At 32.6% G+C, this 23,410-nt stretch overlaps 1 protein-coding gene across 1 annotated transcript; it reads left to right on the top strand.

Moving 5' to 3' along the window:
• The first annotated feature begins 4,804 nt into the window (after positions 1 to 4,804).
• Positions 4,805 to 5,953, top strand: LOC107897576 (uncharacterized). Its single transcript, XM_016823068.2, has one exon. The coding sequence runs from the start codon at positions 4,891 to 4,893 to the stop codon at positions 5,677 to 5,679; it is 789 nt and encodes a 262-aa protein (XP_016678557.1). The 5' UTR covers positions 4,805 to 4,890; the 3' UTR covers positions 5,680 to 5,953.
• Positions 5,954 to 23,410: the final 17,457 nt, after the last annotated feature.

Raw genomic sequence — 23,410 nt, 5'->3', positions numbered from 1 at the left:
TTTAAAAATTTGAAAGATTAATTAAATGCTAACGTGTCAACCCCGTGGAGATCCATGTGTATGCCACATCAACAAAGTTAAAAAAATTAACTTTTCCACCCATTTTGGGGTGATTTGATAAAAAAACACAAATTTAAGGGCAAAAAAATAAACGGAGGACTAAAATGACTTTTGTTTTTTTTAAGATTAGAGGGTCAAATAAGCCATCATGCCTAAATCTAAACTAAAACTGACTAACTAAGCTAAAACCCACACATGGAAATCGAACATGATGGAACTCGAAAATTCAAACATAATTACACATAGTGGGTTTCGAACTTGGATACTTCAAATACAAAGTCTCCCATTTACCAATTGTGTCAATACCTCATTGACCCACATCGAAAAATAAAATACCTCAAAATGCAAATCCTACCTCATGATATTGGGAGTCTTAGGCTCCAAATGAGCTTTTTCAAACCAAACACCATAGACAAACCTATGCTTACCATGAGGACTACTAGCCTAAAACAACTCACCCCTAACAACTCAGTAACATCATTGCTTCCCCACGACATCAAGATTCTCATGTATAGGGAAATAAGCCTTAATAGGGTCAACCTAAGGGTAAGAAGGGAAAAGTAAGCCCTTATGCTAAGCTCAACAAATATACTTTGCTCAATACCTCGCGTGAGCAAATATTAAGTAAGGTGATGGAACAACATCCTAGTGTCATAGGTTGAGCATGGGAGCCCGCATCCATGGCACAATTAGGTGATCCATCAGGTTCAAGGAAGGTTATTTGGCCCAACCAAACTAGCCTGTTGCTTGGAGAGATTGAAGGCTCATTTACAAAGTAAGACCAAGTCAAAGATATGAAATCTTAAAGATAATTTATAATCTTAGATATATGATTTGTAGATAGCTTTTAATCCTAGCTATTAATGTACTTTAATCTGTACCGTTGATTTTGGGAGGCTTAACTATAAATAAAGGCCTTTCTCCCAAATTGTAAATAATTTATTGAGCAATAGAATTTCTGAGAGCATTTTCTCAAAACTCTCTGTTAGAGGAAGAAAACCCCTAAGGCCATACGAATTGTGAGGTGAAAATCTAAGTCCGTGACAGTTGGTATCTGAGCTAAGGTTTCAAAGGCACCATTGAAAGATGTCGAAAGAAGTTGTCGAATATGTTGAGCCAATGGAGACTCGTGAGAGGGCTAAAAAAGCTAGCCGATCAAGGGACATGCTATCAGCTTTGAAATATTGGGTAGTGACTCTTGAGGAGTCTATGAGGGATGCTAAAGAGAGGTTCGATGAAGCTGAGTAGGGACTCACTGATGGGCTGCAATCTATGAAGGAGCAAATTAGTGACTATGTGTTAGAGTCTCTCGGTTCCATTGAGAACAAGCTGACCGATAGGGATGATACCCTAGAGGCTATGATGACAACCTCAAAAGAGGAGATTGCGGAGTTTAAGGGTGAACTTACAATCTATAAGGCTGCTTTGGGAAATGGAGGGTTGCTACTATGTATTTCACTGATGTTGCTTTGTTATGGTGGCGTTATCGGTCCACAACGTGAGATGTGGTGGGACCAAAATTGGGACTTGGGAGGAGTTCCAGAGTTTAAAGCACAATTTTATCCGGAGTATGCAAATGGTGAAGCTTAGGCAAAGTTGCACTGACTTACGCAACAAGGCACAATTAAACAGTATGTGCGGGAATTTAGTGAACTCATGCTTCAAATCTCGAATATGGGTAAGAAAGAAGCATTCTTTTCCTTTATGGATGGATTGAAGCTATGGGCAAAGTAAGAATTGTAACGCCGAGGAGTTCTAGAGCTTACCAAAGCCATGTCTATAGCAAAATCTTTTGTCGAGCTGGGTCCGAGGAAAAACAAACCTGAGTCTTACAAGCCTAAATTCAAACTAAGGGGTAATGGTAGGGGAGACAAAGACAAGTTCGCTAAGGATGACAATAGTAAGGCTCAAAGACAGTGGGATAAGAAGAAGAAAGGGCCTTTACCTTGTTTCCTTTGTGATGGTCCGCATATGATCAAGAATTGTCCGAAAGAGGTTGCTCTTTCTGCCATAGAAGCAAATGACGAGGAAGACGAGGCGGCCAAAAATCTCAATTTGATACTAGGAGGTATTGAATACAAGACGAGTTATGGGCTAATATTTGTAGACATCACTGTGGCGGGCAGAAGATTGAACACACTTGTTGACTATTTGTGATCTTGGGCTCAAAATAGAGAAAGAATCAGGTTGGATCAAGATTGTCAATTTGAAAAGTGTTGAGTTAGAGGCATGGCCAAAGGAGTTGAGATCTAACTTGACAAATAGACTAGTAAGACAACATTAAGGTAATACCACTCGATGACTTTGACTTTGTGGTTAGATTAAGCTTTCTTGATCGGATTAATGCGAGTATTTTTCCTTCTGGCAATTATATGGTGATATCGAACCCAAACCATCAATTTATGGTACAAATGAAAAGGAAATAAGGTATGAAAGGAAAAAACATTATCGACGATCCAATTTGCCAAAGGAGTCCGTAGAGATGAAACCTCCTACATAGCCATATTGAAGGTCGAGAAAGTCTTTAAGCCCGTTAGTGAGATTCTAAAAAAAGTGAGCTAATTATTATGGTCTTTCAGAGATGTGATGCTTGCCAAGTTGCCCAAAGAATTACCACCAAAGAGGGAGGTGGATCACATAATTTAGTTAGTGCCTAACTCGGAGTCGTCGGTGAGGGCCCTATATCGTATGTCCCCGCTTGAATTAGAAGAACTGCGAAAATAGTTAAATGAGCTCTTAGATGCAGGATTTATTAGACCATCTAAATATCCGTTCAGTGTGCCAGTGTTGTTCCAAAAGAAGCGCAATGGGACATTGAGGATGTGCATTGATTATCAGGCCTTAAACAAAATCACTGTAAAGAACAGGTACTTAATTCCTCTTATTGTAGATTTGTCTGATCAACTTGGTAGTGCGAGATGATTCACTAAGTTAGACTTAAGATCAGGGTACCATCAAGTTCAAATAGCTGAAGAGGACGAGCCAAAGACAGTTTGTGTGACACGTTATGGTTTGTATGAGTTTCTTGTGATGCCTTTTGGGTTAACGAATGCTCCAGCCATATTTTGCAGTATTGGGTTTGTTAATACCCAAAACTTAGGGCAGGGAATGTGGAACATTAGTAACCTCTACTGTTGCAACCTTAGTGGATGAAGGGACATTGGTGCCACCATATTTACCACCATGAAAGAAGTAAGAACATTAGCAACCCTTGGTGTAACAACCCCAGTGGTATCTAGGTGAAACCTTATTATAAACTACACCATAATAGGTCTTTGCCCCCGTATCCCTCTAGTAGAAGAACTCTTACTTATCGAAGGGGAAGTCATCATTTTTTTCCTTTTACTTATAGTAAAAGGCACAGAAAAAAGCCCATTTCCTTTTGACAAAGCCTTCAAAATAACCTCATTCACAGCTATGCTCATCAGTGATGAGGACCTTCCTGTCAGGTTCTCTTGTTGCAGCAATGCTACAACACTAAAAGAAACAATTAAGTGGAAGAAAAATGAATCAACATAATGGTAGCTCCACTTAATTTCTTTACCTAGCTTGCTCGTTGTAGGAGGATTACCGTTAGAATGGGGCATTGGCATCAATACCCACCCTAGCAACACGAAATATCATCCTTCTAGCTCCACTTGACTCAACCATCACTCCGCCTGCACCATCGATAGAAAAGTTAACAACATCATCCAAAACCTCATCCGATCTGGTGTACACTAGAGATCTCTTATTGTATGGCGATATAATTTGAGGAACCCAACAGTCCAGTAACTAAAACTTGGTGTGCACTTACCTTAGTAACAACAAACTCCATATCCTTACCTAATAGCTGCCCGGGATCTGCTTGGTTATAAAGACGGCCAAAAATTGAAGGTGTCACCATATTCACGTCTCTACCTTGTAATAAAAATGGGTGGACTGACGCCGGCGGTACAAACTACCAAATATTAAATTCGCCACCTTCACATCAATGGCATCGGTTGAGAAATATTAAATAAATAAAATATTTAAATAAACATCTAGTAAGTGTACACTAGTTTTCTTTCCCCTTTTTTTTTTGAAAAAAAATTTATGGATCAACGTCATGCATGCGCTGGTTTCCTTTGCGAATGATTTTCCTTCTAGAAAGCCGACGTTTATTATGCAATTTTGGTTTAAAAAAAATACAAACTTCTAGAAGTCACAAAAACCTGATTTGGGGTCTGCTAGTTGATGACTGGCAATTGATATATTTAATAATATATTAAGATTGGAGAAGCTGGATTTTGACATTAATATATTTTAAAACAAATATTATTTATTTCCGATTCAGTTTAATTAATAATTAAGTACAATTTTTTTTGGTAGAAATTAATAAGCAGAATTTTCGTTTCAAAGAATTACTTCATTAATATCCAATCTCATAGAAGGAAAAAGAGAAAGTACTATGAGTTAATTACAGGATATAAATTTTAAAAGCTTTGTATTTAATGAATTATAGATGAAATAATTTATATATATTAACATAAATAATATTTTAAATCACAAATATCAGCTTTATTTAAAAATTTAAATACATCAAAATATAATTATATTAATAAATTTAATAATTTAATATTACGTATAAAAGTAAAGTAGTTTTTAAGTAAACCAAAAATCTAATACGCGTTGCTAATCTTATTCACACATGATAACAGTTAAAGATGTGGGATTTTTTCCTTTAATAAAGGAAAAAAGTTTTACCCTCCGCTTTCTTATCGTGGATGTATAAATAGATTCATGGGCTTCTGAGAAACACTTCAAATATTGAAATCTCATTTTGCTCACCTCTATTTTTTGACGCGTCAAATGCAGAACGATAGCTCCGATTTGTCGTTTTCCCCTAGTTTTAACAGCTACTACTCCGATAAGAAACTCGGTGACATCGCCACCACGGTTTGCCGAGAAAGCACCGGCGTTTCGGATGATGAAGAATTCGAGTTCTCTATTGAACTAGGGGAGAGTCCAGAAACGTCGTTGTTTCCAGTCTTCAATCGCCATCTCTTATCGAGCGGTGAGGAGGAGGGTAAAGATGATGAGGTGAAAGAGGCTGTTCGGATTCCGTTGAGGAATCTGTTCATCAGCGGTGGAGATCTTCCATCGTCATCGTCGTCGTCGGAGGTGGACGAGCTTGAAGCACTGCCAACTGAAACGTATTGTGTTTGGAAACCGAAGCAATCACCAGCATCATTGCCGAACAGGTGTACGAAGAGCAAATCCACAGGATCATCATCTACGAAACGGTGGCGATTAATAAAGGATCTTCTTAAAAGAAGCAACAGCGACGGCAAAGTCTCGGCTTCATCGTCTTTGTTTTTGAATTTTGATCATAAGAGTACGATAGAGAAAAAGCATGAAGAAAAGGCAAATGAGAAAACAGCGACGGCGGCGGAGACGGTGAAGAAGAAAAGTGATGGTGAAGTAACGGCCACGAAGATGAAGAGAGTTGAGAAAGCGTCGGCGCACGAAATCTTTTACATGAGAAATAAGGCGTTAAAGGAAGGAGATAAACGGCGGTCGTATTTGCCGTACCGGAAGGACTTGGTTGGAATTTTTGCTAATGTTCACGGTTTAGGTAGAAATTTACCTCCTAAGTAAAAAAAAAAAAACTTTTTTTTATAAATTTGTAAAAGCAAAAAAGTTATTGAAATATAATTACAAATAGCCAGGAAAATTAATCAACGTGTTTTATTATTATTATTATTTACTTTTTTGCATGAATTTTTATTAATTTTACTTTATTCTTTAATCTAAGCTTAAAAATTATTTTTCATTAGATAGTGTTGTTCTATGGTTTTCTTTTTCTTAATTCGTGGAATGGACGGCAACCAATTTTGGTAGCCTTTATGGGCTCGTAATCAATTATAAAGTTGGACACCGTTTTCTATTTACTTTTAATACTCATGCCAATCATGTAATGTTTTTTTATTCTTATCCATACTTATCATATATTAATCGAATAAAAATCAATTATAAAATTATTAAAATATTTTTCTTATAAATTAAATTATATTTTTATATAATAAATCAATATAAATATAATCAAAATAAGAATTCAACCTAAAATACTTACATCAAAAAATATATTTACACATGACATGAATATAATATTTATTAACTAAATAATTAATTATTTCTAATGTTTAAATCGATAATATTTTAATTATTATACTTTAATACAATTTCTAATGCAAACATAATGAATAGTTAATTGATTAATACGTGAAATTAATACAACGTTGGGTATTTACTAAAAATTTAAGTGTTTAGTATGTTAAAAATGCAAGAAAACAAGCGGCGGAGAAACCAAAATAGCGAATATCATATTGGGAGGTACATCAACATTGTTTAAAAATATATATTGTCAACCAAGGTCATAACCAGTAGGGCAGACATGGCCTTGATTCTATTACCTGAACTGCTTAAATTTTATTTAATACCTTTTAAAAGTAAATAGTTCAATTTAATCCTTCTTAGTTTGTTTTAAATAATTTTGAATAATTTCAAAGATTAAAAAATTTAATTTAAAACATTTTAATACAAAAATTTGGACTTTAAGTTGATCTCCATCTCATTACATAATTCAACCATATCTCAATTATATGGAGACACTGAGTGGCATTGTAGCTGAGTGAGACTGGGTAGCCTACTTTCCGTCCTAGCTCAGGTAGCCGCTGCTTCATCTTTTATGGGTTGAGTAATAGAGTGAATAATAAACAAAGAATTAAGAATACTAGAAACCGATATCTATGAGAACTTCAAATATTCTAAAATAGGTTTAATTTATTATAAATTAATGAAAGCTGTGGGAGTAGCCAATTCTATTCTTACACAAGATCACAATTTTATCTCATAAAAATAATGTTAATTTTTTTAATCTAAACTCTGATTAAATCATTGTAAGATTCAAATTAAAAATAGTTTATAAAAATTATAAAATAAATAGTTAAATTAAAAGAGATTTTTTTAGATACTTACATATATCAGATTTAATAAATATCAAATATAAAATGCCCATCAATTATAGAAATATTTTTTAATAAGCTTCACAAATATAATCAATATTTAGACAAACTAAAAAAAATATTTCATAAATTAAACAAAAAAAAAATCATCTCATATAAAACAATTCATGATTTAAAAAATCCAAAATAAATAATAAATAAATTTAAATTATATTTTGGAATTCATTTTTTTGTACCCGCCAGTGCATTATATATTGATTGGTACAAAAAAAAAATCAATTAGTATGCAATAGTGGATACCAACCAAAATTTTCAACGAAGCAAAACCTAAAATTGATCATTCTAATTTACTACTAAAACAAAGGGTTTCAATCAAATAATATTGAGTACCTCAGCTAAAACATAACATATTTATCCTAATAAACAAGATTTTACCATATCAAACTTTGGTTTAAAAATAAAATATTGAAATTGAAAATAAAGGTGATAGAATAAATGTTTATTTAATTTAATTTAAAACATAAAACTTTGTTTTTTAAAATTATACTAAACTATTTATAAAACTAAAAGATAGGTCATAACTAAAATGTGGACATTTAATGCTGTGAAAGGGATACTTTTATTAGTCGTTTTGCACACAACACCAGTAATGGATGGGTGGGTGGAAGAATATCCTAAAGAACTGCAATGGGTTGTTGGGTTGTTCATACATCCTTCCATTATATAAATATATGCGCCAACTTTTTAATAGAAATATCCGGAATTGGTAAAGCCATGTTTTTCGTAATTTCATTTTGGAAATATTGTTTTTTTCATATAAATATTTCTAACTTAGGTTCAAGTTTTATAAAATAAATTACATATATAAATTTGAGTTTTTCATAATTTGCTTCTAACTTGAAGATATTCAGTCAAAGAGATCTAGTATATGTTCAAATCATGGAAATTCATACTAGCTTTATTAAGGTTTATTGCATTCATACTAGCTTGTGTTGACAAAGTCCGCAAAAGCTTATACAATGAATATTTTCATTGTAAGGAATATTCATGAGTTTTATTTTTATTTTGTAACCAAATTAATTTTATTAGTTTAGTCTAAGTTTTCACAAGGAAAATATTTAGGGGAGGATTGAATCTAGATAATCGTATGGAATGAGGTTGTAATAAGTTGTGTGAGTTAAACTTAAATTATTTATTGTACTGTTTATTATTCTCCAAGTAAAGCCTCGTAGACATAAGATTAGATTCAAACTATGTTTCTTGTTTTATATTTCCAATTTTTAGCTGTTTCCTTAGTTGCAGCACACATAACGACTAAGACTTGAAAGTTAACACGTTCAATTGATGCATCCATAGATGAGAAAGCATTAATAGTAGTGCTTTCTAGTTGTGGTTCACCATCTGCTGAAGTTAATGAAGTGTTGAAAATTTGTTTAATGAAAATGATAAGAGTTAGGATAATGAAAATTTAAAATTTCTTTCAAAATGACATTTGTCATGATATGTAAAGTAATAAATAAAATCAAATAAGTACTTGTGCATTGAAGCTTATAAAGATAGTCCAAATCGCAAGGGACCTCTAGAAAGGTGCTTGGACTTTTTGATCAAGCTAAAGACTGATGTTATCAAGCTTTCAACTGAATGATCTTTTTCACTAAACTTGAACTACTAATTCTTAAAAAGTGCATTCTAACTCAAAATATAAACAAATGACAAACATCCAAAATTCCTAGAGAAAGTCCTTTGTGCAAACCCCTTGTACTCTCGAAGCTAAAAATCAATTTCTAGATTTAAATTGTAATTGATGGATGATTTCAATTTTAATTGCTCATAATCTAAAATCCAAACTCAAAAATAAAATTTATTTGAGTATAAGAAAAAAACTACTCAAATAAAATTCACTAAAATTTTTACTAGTTTTTCCCTAATTGATGTATTTTTGAAATTCTTAATTACTTCAACTAGGGGAGTTTAAATTTGAGTAAGAGTTTCCAAAGCACCAAATGATGGCACCCAAAGGGAGGATACTCCTTACGTGTCGCGACTCACATGCCCTAATAGGCTTATTGGGTCGGTCTAAATCTAATCCAATTTTTTGAGCTTACCTCTCTTAATTTAAATAAATCATAAAGCTCAGGTATTTAATTAACTAAGTGATTAAATATCCCTCCAAAAATAAATTGTTTAATCTAATTAATTAATTCTAATTAAATAATTAACGCAACTTAATTCTAGTACAGTTATAATTATGAAAATTTTATCGTATTAAAATTTATGCACAAACTTATTTAATTATCCAAATGAAATTATACTACGATAACTACATAATTTAATTCCAACTTTGGACCCAATTTTTTAATTTATTCATAATTAAATAACAATATAAAATAATTAATTTAATCACAAGCTATTTATTGCCTTTTCGAGATAATGCATCTATTGCAGGTGGTAATTCATGCAATCTGCTTTTCATTTGTCATTTTGTCCATTCATTTAAAGTTCTTATTATACAATCTATTCAGACTTATAGTGAGCTAGTGAAGGGACTAATTTGACATATATAATTGGGGATAAAATAATTTGAATGAAGTTCTAACTCTTTGTCTATTAATTAAAAAGTTATTTAATCATAGATTCAATCCACTAAAAATCCCATGATTGAATTCCATATTATATACCATTACGAAAGCTATTTAAAATAAACTTTTGCCTAATGACCTTGTCATATGTGAGTTACCCTCATATGATATCCATGATCCCTTTAGGTTAAATTTGTTCACCTAATCTAATCAATTTTTATCTCATGATCACCATTGTATCTTCTACAGTAAAAATATCATTACTTAAACTAGTAAAGATAAAATCATTTGTTCAAGACAAATGACCTATGTCCATGTTCCATTTTCATAATCCATATAATGCTAATAAGCACTCATATTCCATATATTTCAAACCTCTATTACTCTATTTTTTATTATTCCATGAGCGAAATTTCATGTTTTAGCTTCTTTTGTGCATTTAGTGTTGTTTATGCATGCTTTGCTATTTTTCTTTATTTTTAGTTTGATTAATTTATGTTAGCTAGTTATAAGTGATTGTTTCGAGTGTTTTTGTGACTTAAGTTAAGTGCATACGAGCTTGGAAGGTAATGTGCAAGTCATCAAGGACGGAAGGAGTGTCTAAACAAAGACAAGTGGGTCACAACCTCACAACCCAGCGCTACGGCTTTGATCCAATGTAGTGAGTTGGTGCCCAGCCTAACAACCAGTGCCCCGAGCTCCCACCACAACACGGTTTCACCAAGCTGTGGCGCCACTGTCCGTTTCTTGCAGGTTTGTTTGTTGTTTTAAAATCGATATGCAAGGCTAGTTTTGTCTTTTTGAGTATTTAAGTTTAAGTCTAGTTTGTAACCCTAGTTTGAAGTCAATTAAAACTCTATAACTCTATAAATAAGATCTTAGAAGAGAGGTGAATCATCTCCACTCTCAATTTTAATTCAATATGTGTTTTATTTTCTTATGGATTACTAAACTCTTCTTTTTTAGTAAAAGTAATATTCGAAGTTTGATTCTACTAGTTTCTAATATCGAATTACTCTCAATCTTTCTTTGCTCTTTGGTATTTGCATGTCTTTTGAGTTAATTGCAATTGTTCAGCCAATATTTGATAGCTTAGAATAATTACTTTGTCAATTAGATAATTAGTTAATCGATTGATTTCTAATATTTGTGACAATTGCATGATTATTTGTGTAGTGTGGGCGTGCGATCTAACTTAAATAAACCTTGATTGTGCATTTTTGGATAGAATTCAATCTTTTTCATTCTTAAGACTATTGATAAATTAAATTCTTAAGAGATTGTTATAGGGTTGTTTATCAATAAGAGAAGTAATTGATGATGATTTTCTTGATTATCGAGAAGGTAAGAAGAGATTAAGTTACTTGACGATCATCAGTAACTATAACCAATTTATTAAAAGAACATTGAAAATTATTTTTGCATAAATGATCAAACCTTTGAATCAAACGGATAATTTACTTTGACTAGATGCTTCATTTCATTGATTTTTTTTCCAAATATTGATTATTGCTCTCTTTGCTTTTTCTAAATTCTTGATTTTAAATTTTTTTATTTAAACAAATCCCCCTTCTACCAATCTCCATGTGTTCGACCCTACTTGCTACTTCTACTAATTATTTTTCTTCAAGTAGGTTTTATTTTTGGTGTCTTTCGACAACTGTATGCACTTTACAGTTTTTTTTTATCAAGATATGCTTCCACTATTGTAAGTGAAGTCATGCTATACATAAGTCATGTATCTAACATAACAACTTTCAGCCCACTACCTTGAGAGCATATGTTTTTAATATAAAAACACATGATTTATACATACATTGTAACACTCCTAACCCGTATCCGTCGCCGGAATAGGGTCATTTGGCATTACAGAATAAAACACGATCTCAAACAATTACTTATAATATATATAATTATTCACATACACAAGTCTCGAATGTTAATCAAAATTTATTTCATTAATTAATACATCTCTTAAATTTGAACATTTCACATCATATGTATATATAGTCATATCGTTCACATGTAACAATATAAAATATAATACATCAACAATTTCATATATATACGGCATTAGCATGGTAATCTATACAGACCTTATATGTTTTATATATTAATATTACTAAAAGCAAGCATTTAGTTATAAGTTAACTCACTTCATTTCTTGGTCTGATCGGCTAACCTATATATATATTTTTATTTCATTATACACATTCATTACTTACACTTATTTAGCAAGTTCCTATAACCATATGTACATAGGTAATAAGCACCCATAAATATGAACACTTTACACATATGCAAGGCACATAAAATACTTAATTAATATAACAAATCCAAATGTCATGTACGCATGTCTTAACTTAATGCATAAATGAGCATCAAAATTTGTATCATGCATATACCTTTCTTTTTACCTACTAATTTCATAATTTAAATTAATCTAATGTCATTCATAATGAACTAGATGTTCGAATATATATAACATCAAGACAAATCTTATATATTATGATTACGCCCTTGATATAGACTCAATATAAAACTAAACATATATATAACTTAATCATCATATATGCATGCAAGGTGCGCATTTACCCAAAAGCCAGGGCCATACTTAACATTAAAGCATCAAACACATATCAAATAGTCGACTAGATTAATCATAAGCCACATACATTATTTATCACTTAATAATCGAACTAACCAAGCTAGAACATAGTTACCCATCATTGAAACAATGCCGCATTTTACACTTTCCATCACGTGATAATAAACATACCAAACACACATTATACCAATACTCTTTCATAACCAAATCTTGCTGCTTAAAAATCATGTACGCATCCAAACTTCCGTCATCAATTACCAATAGACAAGTTCATTAAACATTTGACTAGGAATTTACAAGACCAAGTTTAACATAATATGCAAGCCATTTTCAAAACGTATAGTGCTCATCACATATATCTTGCATTCAAGGCACGCAACTTAGTAATCAAGATTAATATAAACCTTACCTATCATAATCGAACACTAATATAATAATTTAGCCATTTTCGCATGGCTTATGTACATAACCAACTTTCGGCATTTTCAAAATAGGATCCAGCCTATACATGTCATAAGTCAAATTCAAATATTTAAGTACCGAAGCTGTAGATAGTGTGATAAACTTTGTTGACTATCCCCGAGCTTGTAACTTGAATAAAAAATCTATAAAACAAAGTAACATGAATACACAAAGTAAACTACATAGCTTAGTAAGTCAAAAGCAAATAAACAATTTCAAGATATATTTGATTCATTTTGAGTTTAACCGAATTATATTAACATTGTCGAATTTAACTTCGAACTTAAAAGTGAAATAGTTAATTACATTTTCATGCATAATTCTACCATGGCCAAATGCTTCTATAATCATATTAATCGAATGTCAATCAACTTTCCAAGTTAAAATATCATTATACAATCAAACACATATTCACTTATTCACATAAGCTTAAGAATCCAACTATAATATCATGTACATATACTACTTGTATGGCCGAACAAATATATGATCACATATGTATATACATATCCAAAATTAATTCCATAATATTCATACCATTTGTTCAAACAGAATATACTTGCTTAATTCATATATATATTTATCCTTTGCATCACATAAAACTTATCAACTTTCAAGCCTCACACATATCTTATTACCAATAGCTAACAAGCTAAGCCATACCTGGCCTTTTAGCTAATTTATACATTCGATCACAATTTACCTTTGCCCGATGAACTATTCAGAATTGGATAGGACACTTGGATAAACACACAAGTTGTACAATGCCAACGTCCCAGACATGGTCTTACATGTAGTCATATATCGATGCCACTGTCCCAGACAGGGTCTTACTCGTAAACATATATTGGAATCACATATCGATGCCATGGTCTCGCACACATATATCAGAATCCTATGTTATGTATCCTAACTATTCCTAAGGTTCATACGGGGCTTTCAGACGTCGTAACTCGGTCGAACGAATGCTTGGACATGATTACCAAGCTTATTCACATTCGGCAAAAGCATGTATAAATTCATATTTTAACTACCAGCATATAATTTTAGCATTTAACTACAATTAAACACATCTATTTGCTTATGGACTTACCTTAGACGTTATAAAACGAGACAGAGCTACTAGTCGACAACTTTTGTTTTTCCCCGATCCAAATCCGATTTCTTTGGTTCTTGATCTAAACATATTCAAATTAATCCCATTCAAACATATTTTCATTCAATTTAGTGCAAAAACACATAAATGGGAAATTACCATTTTACCCCTGGCATTTACAATTTTTACAATTTAGTCCCTATTACACAAAACACCAAATATTCAAAATTTCAAGGTACCCATGTTTGGCCGAATATTCCTAGTGTTCATACAAGCCCATATATTTCATTTATTTCACATTTTAGTCCCTCAAATTATTATTTTTGCAATTTAGTCCTAATTACTCAAAATCATCAAAAACTCCAATACAAAGTATGTTAATCTAAAACATATCTTTCATATTTCATCATCAAACAACAAAAATCACAAGCTATCAACAATGGCATAACTCAAAATATTCATCAAAATCAAAAATTAAAGCTTGGGTCTTGAAGATTACTAAGCAACGATCTCAAAAACGTAGAAATTATTAAAAACCGAACAAAAACAAACCTTGATTGAGCTTGAATATATGCCGAACCCTAGCTCTTGTTCTTTCTTTTTCTTTTGTTTATATTCGGCAAGATGACAAAGAAATAAAAGATTATTTTTAGTTATCATATAATATAACATATATACTAACTTATTATTATTTCATGTTTTACATTTTTAACCTTATTTATCAAATTATAAAACCATTATACTATGGCCACTACCGTCCACTTTACTTAGTAATGGGAAAATTGCAACATAAAGGCTTCCATTTTAAAGGCCAAGATTAATTCAGCCCCTTTTAGAAACAACCACCTAATTTTCATTTTACGCGATTAAGTTCTTTTATTTAATTGGACACTCAAACGATAAAATTAAATCACGAAAATTTCACAGATATAAATTTACACAAAATAAACATAGAAAGTATTTTTTAAATATTTTTCTGACTCAGATTTGTGGTCCTGAAACCACTGTTCTGATTAGGGTCTAAATCGGGCTGTTACAACTCTCCCCCTTAGGGATTTTCTTCCCTGAAAATCTTACCGGTGAATAGGTTCGGATAGCGTTCTCTCATTGCATCTTTTGATTCCCACGTTGCTTCCTCAACCCATGTTTACACCATAATACTTTAACTAACGAAATTTTCTTATTTCATAACTCTTTAATCTCACGAGTCAGAATGAGAATCGGTTTTTCTTCACATGTCATATCGGGCTTAATCTCGATCTGAGATGGACTAATCACATGTGAAGGGTCAGACCGATATCTACAAAGTATCAAAACATGGAATACATTGTGGATCTTTTCTAACTCAGGTGGCAACAATAGTCTGTAAGCAACTGGCCCGATACGCTCTATTACCTCATACGACCCAATAAACCTCGGACTCAATTTACCTTTGCAACCAAATCTGAGTATTTTCTTCCAAGGTAAGACTTTCAAGAAAACTTTATCTCCAATCTGAAACTCTATATCCTTGCATTTCAAGTTCGCATAAGATTTCTGACGATTCGATGCTACTTTCAGACTGTCATGAATTACTTTCACTTTCTGTTCAGTTTCTCTGATCAAGTCGACCTCATGTATCTTATTTTCACTTGAGCTCAGTCCAGTATAATAGAGTACGACACTTACGATTGTACAAAGCCTCATAAGGTGCCATTTTGATGCTCAATTGAAAGTTATTATTATACACAAATTCAATCAGAGGTAGGTATCGTTCCCACGTACCTTTGAACTCGAGAATGCAACATCTCAACATATCTTCAAGTATTTGAATGATTCGCTCAGACTGACCATCTGTTTGCGAATAGAAAGCAATATTGAAATGTAATTTTTAACCTAGTGCATCTTGTAGTTTCTTCCAAAACCGCAATGTAAACCTCGGATCTCTATTTGAAACAATAGATATAGGCACACCATGTAATCTCACAATTTGAGAAACATACAATTCAGCCAGCTTATCAAGTGAGTAGTATGTACGTATCAGAACAAAATGAGCCGATTTAGTCAATCTATCAACAACAACCCAGATTGCATCTTTCTTGCTCGGTGTCAATGGTAAACTAGATACAAAATCCATCGTGACTCTATCCCACTTCCACTCAGGTATCATGATAGGCTGAAATAATCCTGAAGGCACCTGATTTCAGCTTTTACTTGTTGACAGACAAAACATCTTGCAACAAAGTCAGAAATGTCTTGTTTCATACCATGCCACCAGTAAAGCTGTTTCAGATTATTATACATTTTTGTACTACCTGGATGAACAGATAACCAACTGCTATAAGCTTCATTTAAAATCATTTGGATAAACTCTGAATTCCTAGAAACGCATATTCGGTCTCTGAATCTCAAACAGTCATCAGCATCAACTCTGAATTTGAATTTGCATCCATCTCATACTAAGCTCGTTTTACATTCAACTCATTATCCACCTTCTGGGTATCACAAATTTGTTGAATAAATAATGGTCTAGCTTTCAATTTAATTACTATTGAACCATCATCAGACATAGTCATATGCACATTCATTGTACGCAAAGCAACCAGTGATTTTCGGCTTAAAGCATCAGTAACAACATTAGCCTTTCCCAGGTGATAGTCAATCACAAGCTCGTAGTTTTTTAGCAATTCTAACCATCGACATTGTCTCAAATTCAGATCTTTCTGAGTCATCAAATATTTCAGGCTTTTATGATCAGAATAAACATGACATTTCTCAACGAACAGATAGTGACGCCAAATTTTCAATACGAACACAATGGCTGCCAATTCTAGGTCGTGTGTCGAATAGTTCTTTTCATGTGGCTTCAATTGTCTTGAGGCATAAGCTATAACTTTGCCTTCCTGCATTAAAACACAACCCAAACCATTTAAAGATGCATTATTATAAATAACAAATTCTTTACCCGATTCTGGCTGAGCTAATACTGGTGCTTCGATCAAAAGGGCTTTCAACTAATCAAAGCTTTTCTGGCATTTCTTTGACCACTCGAACTTAACATCTTTCTGCAGTAGCTTTGTCATCGGGGCTGCAATCATAGAGACACCTTTCTCGAACCGTCTATAATAACCAGCTAGTCCCAGAAAACTTTGGACTTCAGAGACATTTTTCTGAGGTTTCTAATCAAGTATAGCTGAAATTTTACTCGGATCAACCCGAATACCCGATGCTGAGACCACATGACCCAAAAAACTGACTTTACTTAACCAGAACTCTTATTTACTGAACTTCGCATACAACTTCTTATCTCGCAATGTCTGTAATACAAGTCTCAAGTGTTCGGCATGTTTAGTTTCATCACGAGAGTAGATCAAAATGTTATCTATAAACACAAACACAAACCGGTCCAGATACGGTCTGAAGATCCGATTCATCAAATCCATGAAAACAGCAGGTGTATTAGTGAGTCCGAATGGCTTAACCAAAAACTCATAGTGTCCATACCTCGTTCGGAAAGCAGTCTTTGGTATATCTGAATCTTTAACTCTCAACTAATAGTAACCTGATCTCAAATCTATCTTCGAAAACACTGTAGCCCCTTTCAGTTGATCAAATAGATCATCAATCCGTGGCAACGGATACTTATTCTTTATAGTAACCTTATTGAGCAATCTATAATCAATGCACGTTCTCATAGTTCCATCCTTCTTTTTCACAAACAGTACTGGTGCACCCCAAGGAGAGAAACTCAGTCGCGCAAAACCTCTATCTGTCAACTCTTGCAACTGAGCTTTCAATTCTTTTAATTCTGTAGGTGTCATTCTGTACAGAGCTATGGATATCGGAGTCGTCCCTGGCATTAACTCAATACCAAACTCTACCTCCCGAATAGGTGGCAAACTTGGTAATTCTTCAAGAAACACATCTGAATACTCGCACACAACAGGTACTGATTCAATGTTTCTTTCAGCCACTTTACTGTCAAGCACGTAAGAAAAATAAGCTTTACACCCTTTTCTCACATATTTCTAAGCTAGCATCGAAGAAATTACTACTGGTAAACCATACAAATACTAGATTCAATCCGAATAACCTCATCATTCTGACTCCGTAAATCAATGGTCTTTCTCTTGCAGTTCACAACAGCATCATGTAATGTTAACTAGTCCATACCCAGAATTATGTCAACCTCATCAAATGGCAGCAACGTCAAATCGAAAAGCACAAATCTCGAACCATCAAGGGACAATTCTTACACACTTTGTCAACCATAACACACTAGCCCGAGGGGTTTGACACTCTAATCACAGACTCAGTAGACTCAACAGGCAGAGTCTTACTAAATACTAATGTCTCACACACATAAGAATGTGTAGAGCCAGGATCAATCAATGCAATTACATTAGTATCATAAAGAGTGAATGTACCAGTAGTAACATCTAGGGATGAAGCCTCCTCTCGCGCGTAAATGGCATAGGCTCTGGTAGGTGCACGAGCCTCAGATCTGACTCCTGTATCTTTATTTCCTCTCTGACTGTCGCTCGTATTACCCGCATTTCTCGGTGGTCTACCCCGAGCCGCAGTATTACCCGATCTCGTATTCTGTATTGGATTTTCTTCAGCTAACCCTGAGCAATCTCGAATATAATTATCTGTCGATCCACATTTAAAAGAAGCCCGATCATGTAATCTGCAACTGTCGGGATGTCGTTTACCACAGTGTTTACACTCGGGTTGATTTGATCTGACATTCCCCACACTAGCTACTGAGGTAGCTCTCGAACTCGCAGGTGGTCTATTCTGATCCAGTCTACCATAACCCGAAGTGGCTATAGAACGATTGAAATCATCTCAGAACTTTTTTGGTGTTGATTGAGCTGACTTACTGAATGATCTCTTACGCGAGTCTCTAGCTTCAAAATCAGATTTTTTCTTCTCTTTCTCGAGCTCTTCAGCTTTGCAGGCTCGCTCAACAAGTGCCACAAACTCTTTTATCTCAAGTATGCCAACTAACAGTTTAATGTCTTCGTTCAGTCTATTTTTGAATCTTTTACACATTATGGCTTCGGTAGAAACATATTCTCGGGCAGACCGATTGAGTCTCACAAATTTCCACTCATTTTCTGTCACGGTCATCTGACCCTGTTTCAGCTCGAGAAATTCTTTTTGCTTCTGATCAATAAATCTCTGGCTGATATACTTCTTACGGAACTCAGTGTGGAAGAATTCCCAGATCACTCGCTCTCTTGGAACCACTGATACTAGGGTATTCCACCAGTGATATGCTGTGTCTCACAGCAAAGATATGGCACACTTCAAACATTCATCTGGGGTACAGGACAGCTTATCAAACACACGGATAGTATTATCAAGCCAGAATTCAGCCCGCTCAGCATCAGCACCATCATCATCTGTAGCTTTAAACTCTTCAGCCCCGTGTTTTCTGATTTTATCAACAGGTGGCTTATTCAATCTCAACGGATCACTTACTTGAGGTACAGTAGGCATCAAAGATGGATTAGTCAGGGGTGGAGGTTGTTGTGCAGCCGGGTTAGTCCAGATTTATTGAGTAAACCAGTCATTCATCATTTGGTAAAAGGCTTGTCTAGCCTCTCCTTCCTGGTTACTCGAAATCGGTTGAGAATCAACCGGCGTTGTCCCTTGCACGGGAGCAGGCGCTACACTCTCGACATCATTAGCTACAACTCTATCAGGATCCATTTACTATATGAAAACACATTTTCAAATGTCAGAAGTCATCACACTATCACAGTATATAATATGGCATGTATAGCTAGACTCACACGCGCTACGTTAGTCCTAGAACCGACTAAACCGTAGCTCTGATACCAATCAAATGTAACACCCCTAACCCATATTCGTCACCAGAATAGGGTCATGAGGCATTACAGAATAAAACACGATCTCAAACAATTACTTATAATATATATAATTATTCACATACACAAGTCTCGAATGTTAATCAAAATTTATTTCATAATTTGAACATTTCACATCATATGTATATTTAGTCATATCTTTCACATGTAACAATATAAAATATAATACATCAACAATTTCATATATATATACGGCATTAGCATGGTAATCTATACGGACCTTATATGTTTTATATATTAATATTAATAAAAGCAAGCATTTGGTTATAAGTTAACTCACTTCATTTCTTGGTCTGATTGACTAACCTATATATATATTTATTTCATTATACACATTCATTACTCACACTTATTTAGCAAGTTCCTATAACCATATGTACACAGGTAATAAGCACCCATAAATATGAACACTTTACACATATACAAGGCACATAAAAACTTAATTAATATAACAAATCCAAATGTCATGTACGCACGTATTAACTTAATGCATAAATGAGCATCAAAATTTGTATCATGTATATACCTTTCTCTTTACCTACTAATTTCATAATTTATATTAATCCAATGTCATTCATAATGAACTAGATGTCAATGAACTAGATGTCCGAATATATATAACATCAAGACAAATCTTATATATTATGATTACGCCCTTAATATAGACTCATTATAAAACTAAACATATATATATATAACTTAACAAAAAATTGAGGGACAAATTTAACTCAAAAAATAATATAAGTTAAATTAACAAAAAAAAATATAAACATTAAAGATTCAATTTATCATCATACCTAATAAAAATACAAAAATACCAAATGCAGATGTTTTTATTTAAAACTGGCATGTTTACTTTGTTGGAACAATTATTTGAGGGAAAGCAGCTGAATGCTTAAATTGCTAAAACTCATGCTTGGTTTTAGACAACTCTTTTGATTTGCATATTAGTACTGAATGGGATAACGTTCAAGATTATACTGCTGTCTACTACATGAGATAATTTTTTTTTTCAATCATAGATTTTTATTTTTAAGTGTATTGATGAATATTTTATATTTAAAATTTACTTAATATCATTCACTTAATATTTTTAAATATTAAAGTATATATTAATTAGTTTTTAAAAAAAATTGATAAATTTGAAACGATATATCGATACAAACGAGTATTAGTATGCACCAGTTCCAATAAAAAATAGTGCACTCACCGATATTATGCGGACTATCTTGATTTATAAAAAAAAATCTAAAATATTTTTTAAAAATATAAATCTCAAAACTATTAATAAGTTTGTTGAAATATATAATGTTATAAATATAATCAACTCGTGAATAAGAAAAACTAATAAATGTTAAAAAATCTAATTATTAAATAATTTAGGAGCAAAGTCTTCCGTTAATGTCTTTAATCATTACTTTCACTTTTGGCATTTAATTTTGCAATTACATGAATTAATTTTATGGCCACAACTATTTTTAATCTTTTACATTCAAACAAACTTATCATAATTAGTGAATCTCATTTTTACTAATTTATTTTTGTATCTCATCATTAATTACTGTAATAATAATAATTAAAATTACCACCGTTGCTGAATTTAATTGAAATATAATCTCCTTTCTGTAGCCTTTAAGGATCATGCATCACATCATGGAATTTGTTCAATTTCCATACAAAAAGAAAAGAGCCTTGGTAGAAAATGTGAACAAGGAAAGAAAGGAAGAAAGTATTCTCCCCTTTTTTCCTTATATCTAATCATTGCAAAGAAAGTAATGTAGTTAAAATTTTAATAACTTTTTCCTAATTCTATCTTTAAATTAATCTTTTCAACAAATAAAGATATTTATTCAGTTTTGTTTTTAATTTGATTAAAAATAAAGCAAAATTGCATGGATTTTGAGTAGTGAATCAATTAGTTTTAAGTTCGAGATCAAACTCGGCTTCACCTCCAATGACCTTCATTTTTACACTTAAGCTTCGCATAAAATTGATAAAATTACAAATGTCAAAAATTGCTATTGCTTTCCATATTTTGCACAAATGGTGTATTTTAGTTATGTGTAATTTTGAAATTTTAAAATTTTAATCTTACTCTAATAGTTACATTTATAAATTTGTAAATTTAGTCCAAATTCTGTAACACCCCAAAATATATAGGGTTAAATGAAATAAGTAACCAAATAATGCATTCTCCAGACGTCCTAGGTTCTATCTAGAGGTGATCATGGGCCAAGGCTCAACAAATTTCCAAGCCCGTTTTCTAGGCTTAGGCCCAGCCACACCCAAAAAATGACATGAAAATTTACCCAAGCCCGATCCGAATTATAATAGTTAAGCCCGAGCCCAATCCAGCCCGACTTTATTAAAATTTTTTAGATTATTTTATTATATAAACAATTTTTAAAATAATATATCAAATACACTTTCGAACATTTAAACAAATATTAATACAACAAACAAATTAAAAACGATGTTAAAATAATTCTTAAAACAACAAACAAACTGTCAATACAATAAAAAAGTCTTTATATTAAGATAGTTACAACTAAAATGGTAGCAAAATTAAAAATAAAACGAAACTTCTACAATATCCAAATAATATTAAAAACGACAACCAAATAATATTAAAAATGGTAGCAAAACAACATAATAAATAGTTGCGAAACCACAATAAAAAAAAACCAAAACAACACCAAAAACAACTTGCAAAATGTAATCAACCAACCAAAATATTTATATATCAACCAATCAACATATTTAATTTTTTAACAAGCTATAAATCGTAAGCTAAATTAAATTGTCAACAATTAGGAAGATAACCTAGAAAGCAATCGAAGAAATGTTGTCATCATCATTTTTGCAATCAATTTCTAATATGAAAAAATAATAAATAATTAGATAATCAAATTGATAAAATGTTATAAAGTTACAACAATAAAAACGAGAATAATAATTACCCGTTGAAAATCCCCTAGCTCGCATCCAATCATCAAAGCAAACAATGACTTAAACCATTTTTGGCCTAAGTGAACTCCTCAAAGGTGTGATAACTTTCTTCCCCATGTTAAAAGTCGACTCGAAAGCTACAGTCGGTATTAGAATTGCCACAAAATCAGAGCCAATAATGAAAGCTCATTATATCGAATTGAACTTTTGCTCCAATAATCCAAAACATCTATTTGGCTATTCAACTCAAGCTTTGGTTCTTCCAAATAAATGTCCGACTGTGACTTTTAACTCTTAGTGCTAGATTCATTTAAGTATCGTTTATAATTATCACTCTCATCATGTCTCGGTATTTCGAATGCATGTCTATTTTTATGTGAGAAAATCATAACAACTAACAAAATGGATGAAAATCACACCTTTTCATCATTAAAAAGAATACTTAAAGAATACTTAATTGAATCAACCTTGCTATTAGGGTCTATTGACAACAGGTCTTCAAGTATTTAAAAGCTTCTTATACATTTGAATTAATATTAAATCCAATATTTAAGCTTTTATCATGATGACAACAATTACTATACGAAATACCATTGATTCGATCCGTATAAATCAAACAGGTAAGCTCTGCAATTTTAATTTCTATATAATATATCTGACTTTCTACAACACAATAAAACAAGTAGACTATATTAATGCAAAGCAAAAAGTGCCTTAAACAAACGAGAGTGAGAGAGGGAAAAGCGAAAATGATTGCATTTTGAGAACAAAAGAGGATTAAGAGTATAAGC

Source organism: Gossypium hirsutum, chromosome A10 (assembly GCF_007990345.1).
Source record: "Gossypium hirsutum isolate 1008001.06 chromosome A10, Gossypium_hirsutum_v2.1, whole genome shotgun sequence".
Taxonomy (NCBI): Eukaryota; Viridiplantae; Streptophyta; class Magnoliopsida; order Malvales; family Malvaceae; genus Gossypium; species Gossypium hirsutum.
This window is presented reverse-complemented; position numbering and strand designations above follow the sequence as displayed.

Bases quoted from the DNA above. Each gene is read 5' to 3' on its own strand.
- LOC107897576 (XM_016823068.2), top strand. From the start codon at position 4,891: ATGCAGAACGATAGCTCCGATTTGTCGTTTTCCCCTAGTTTTAACAGC.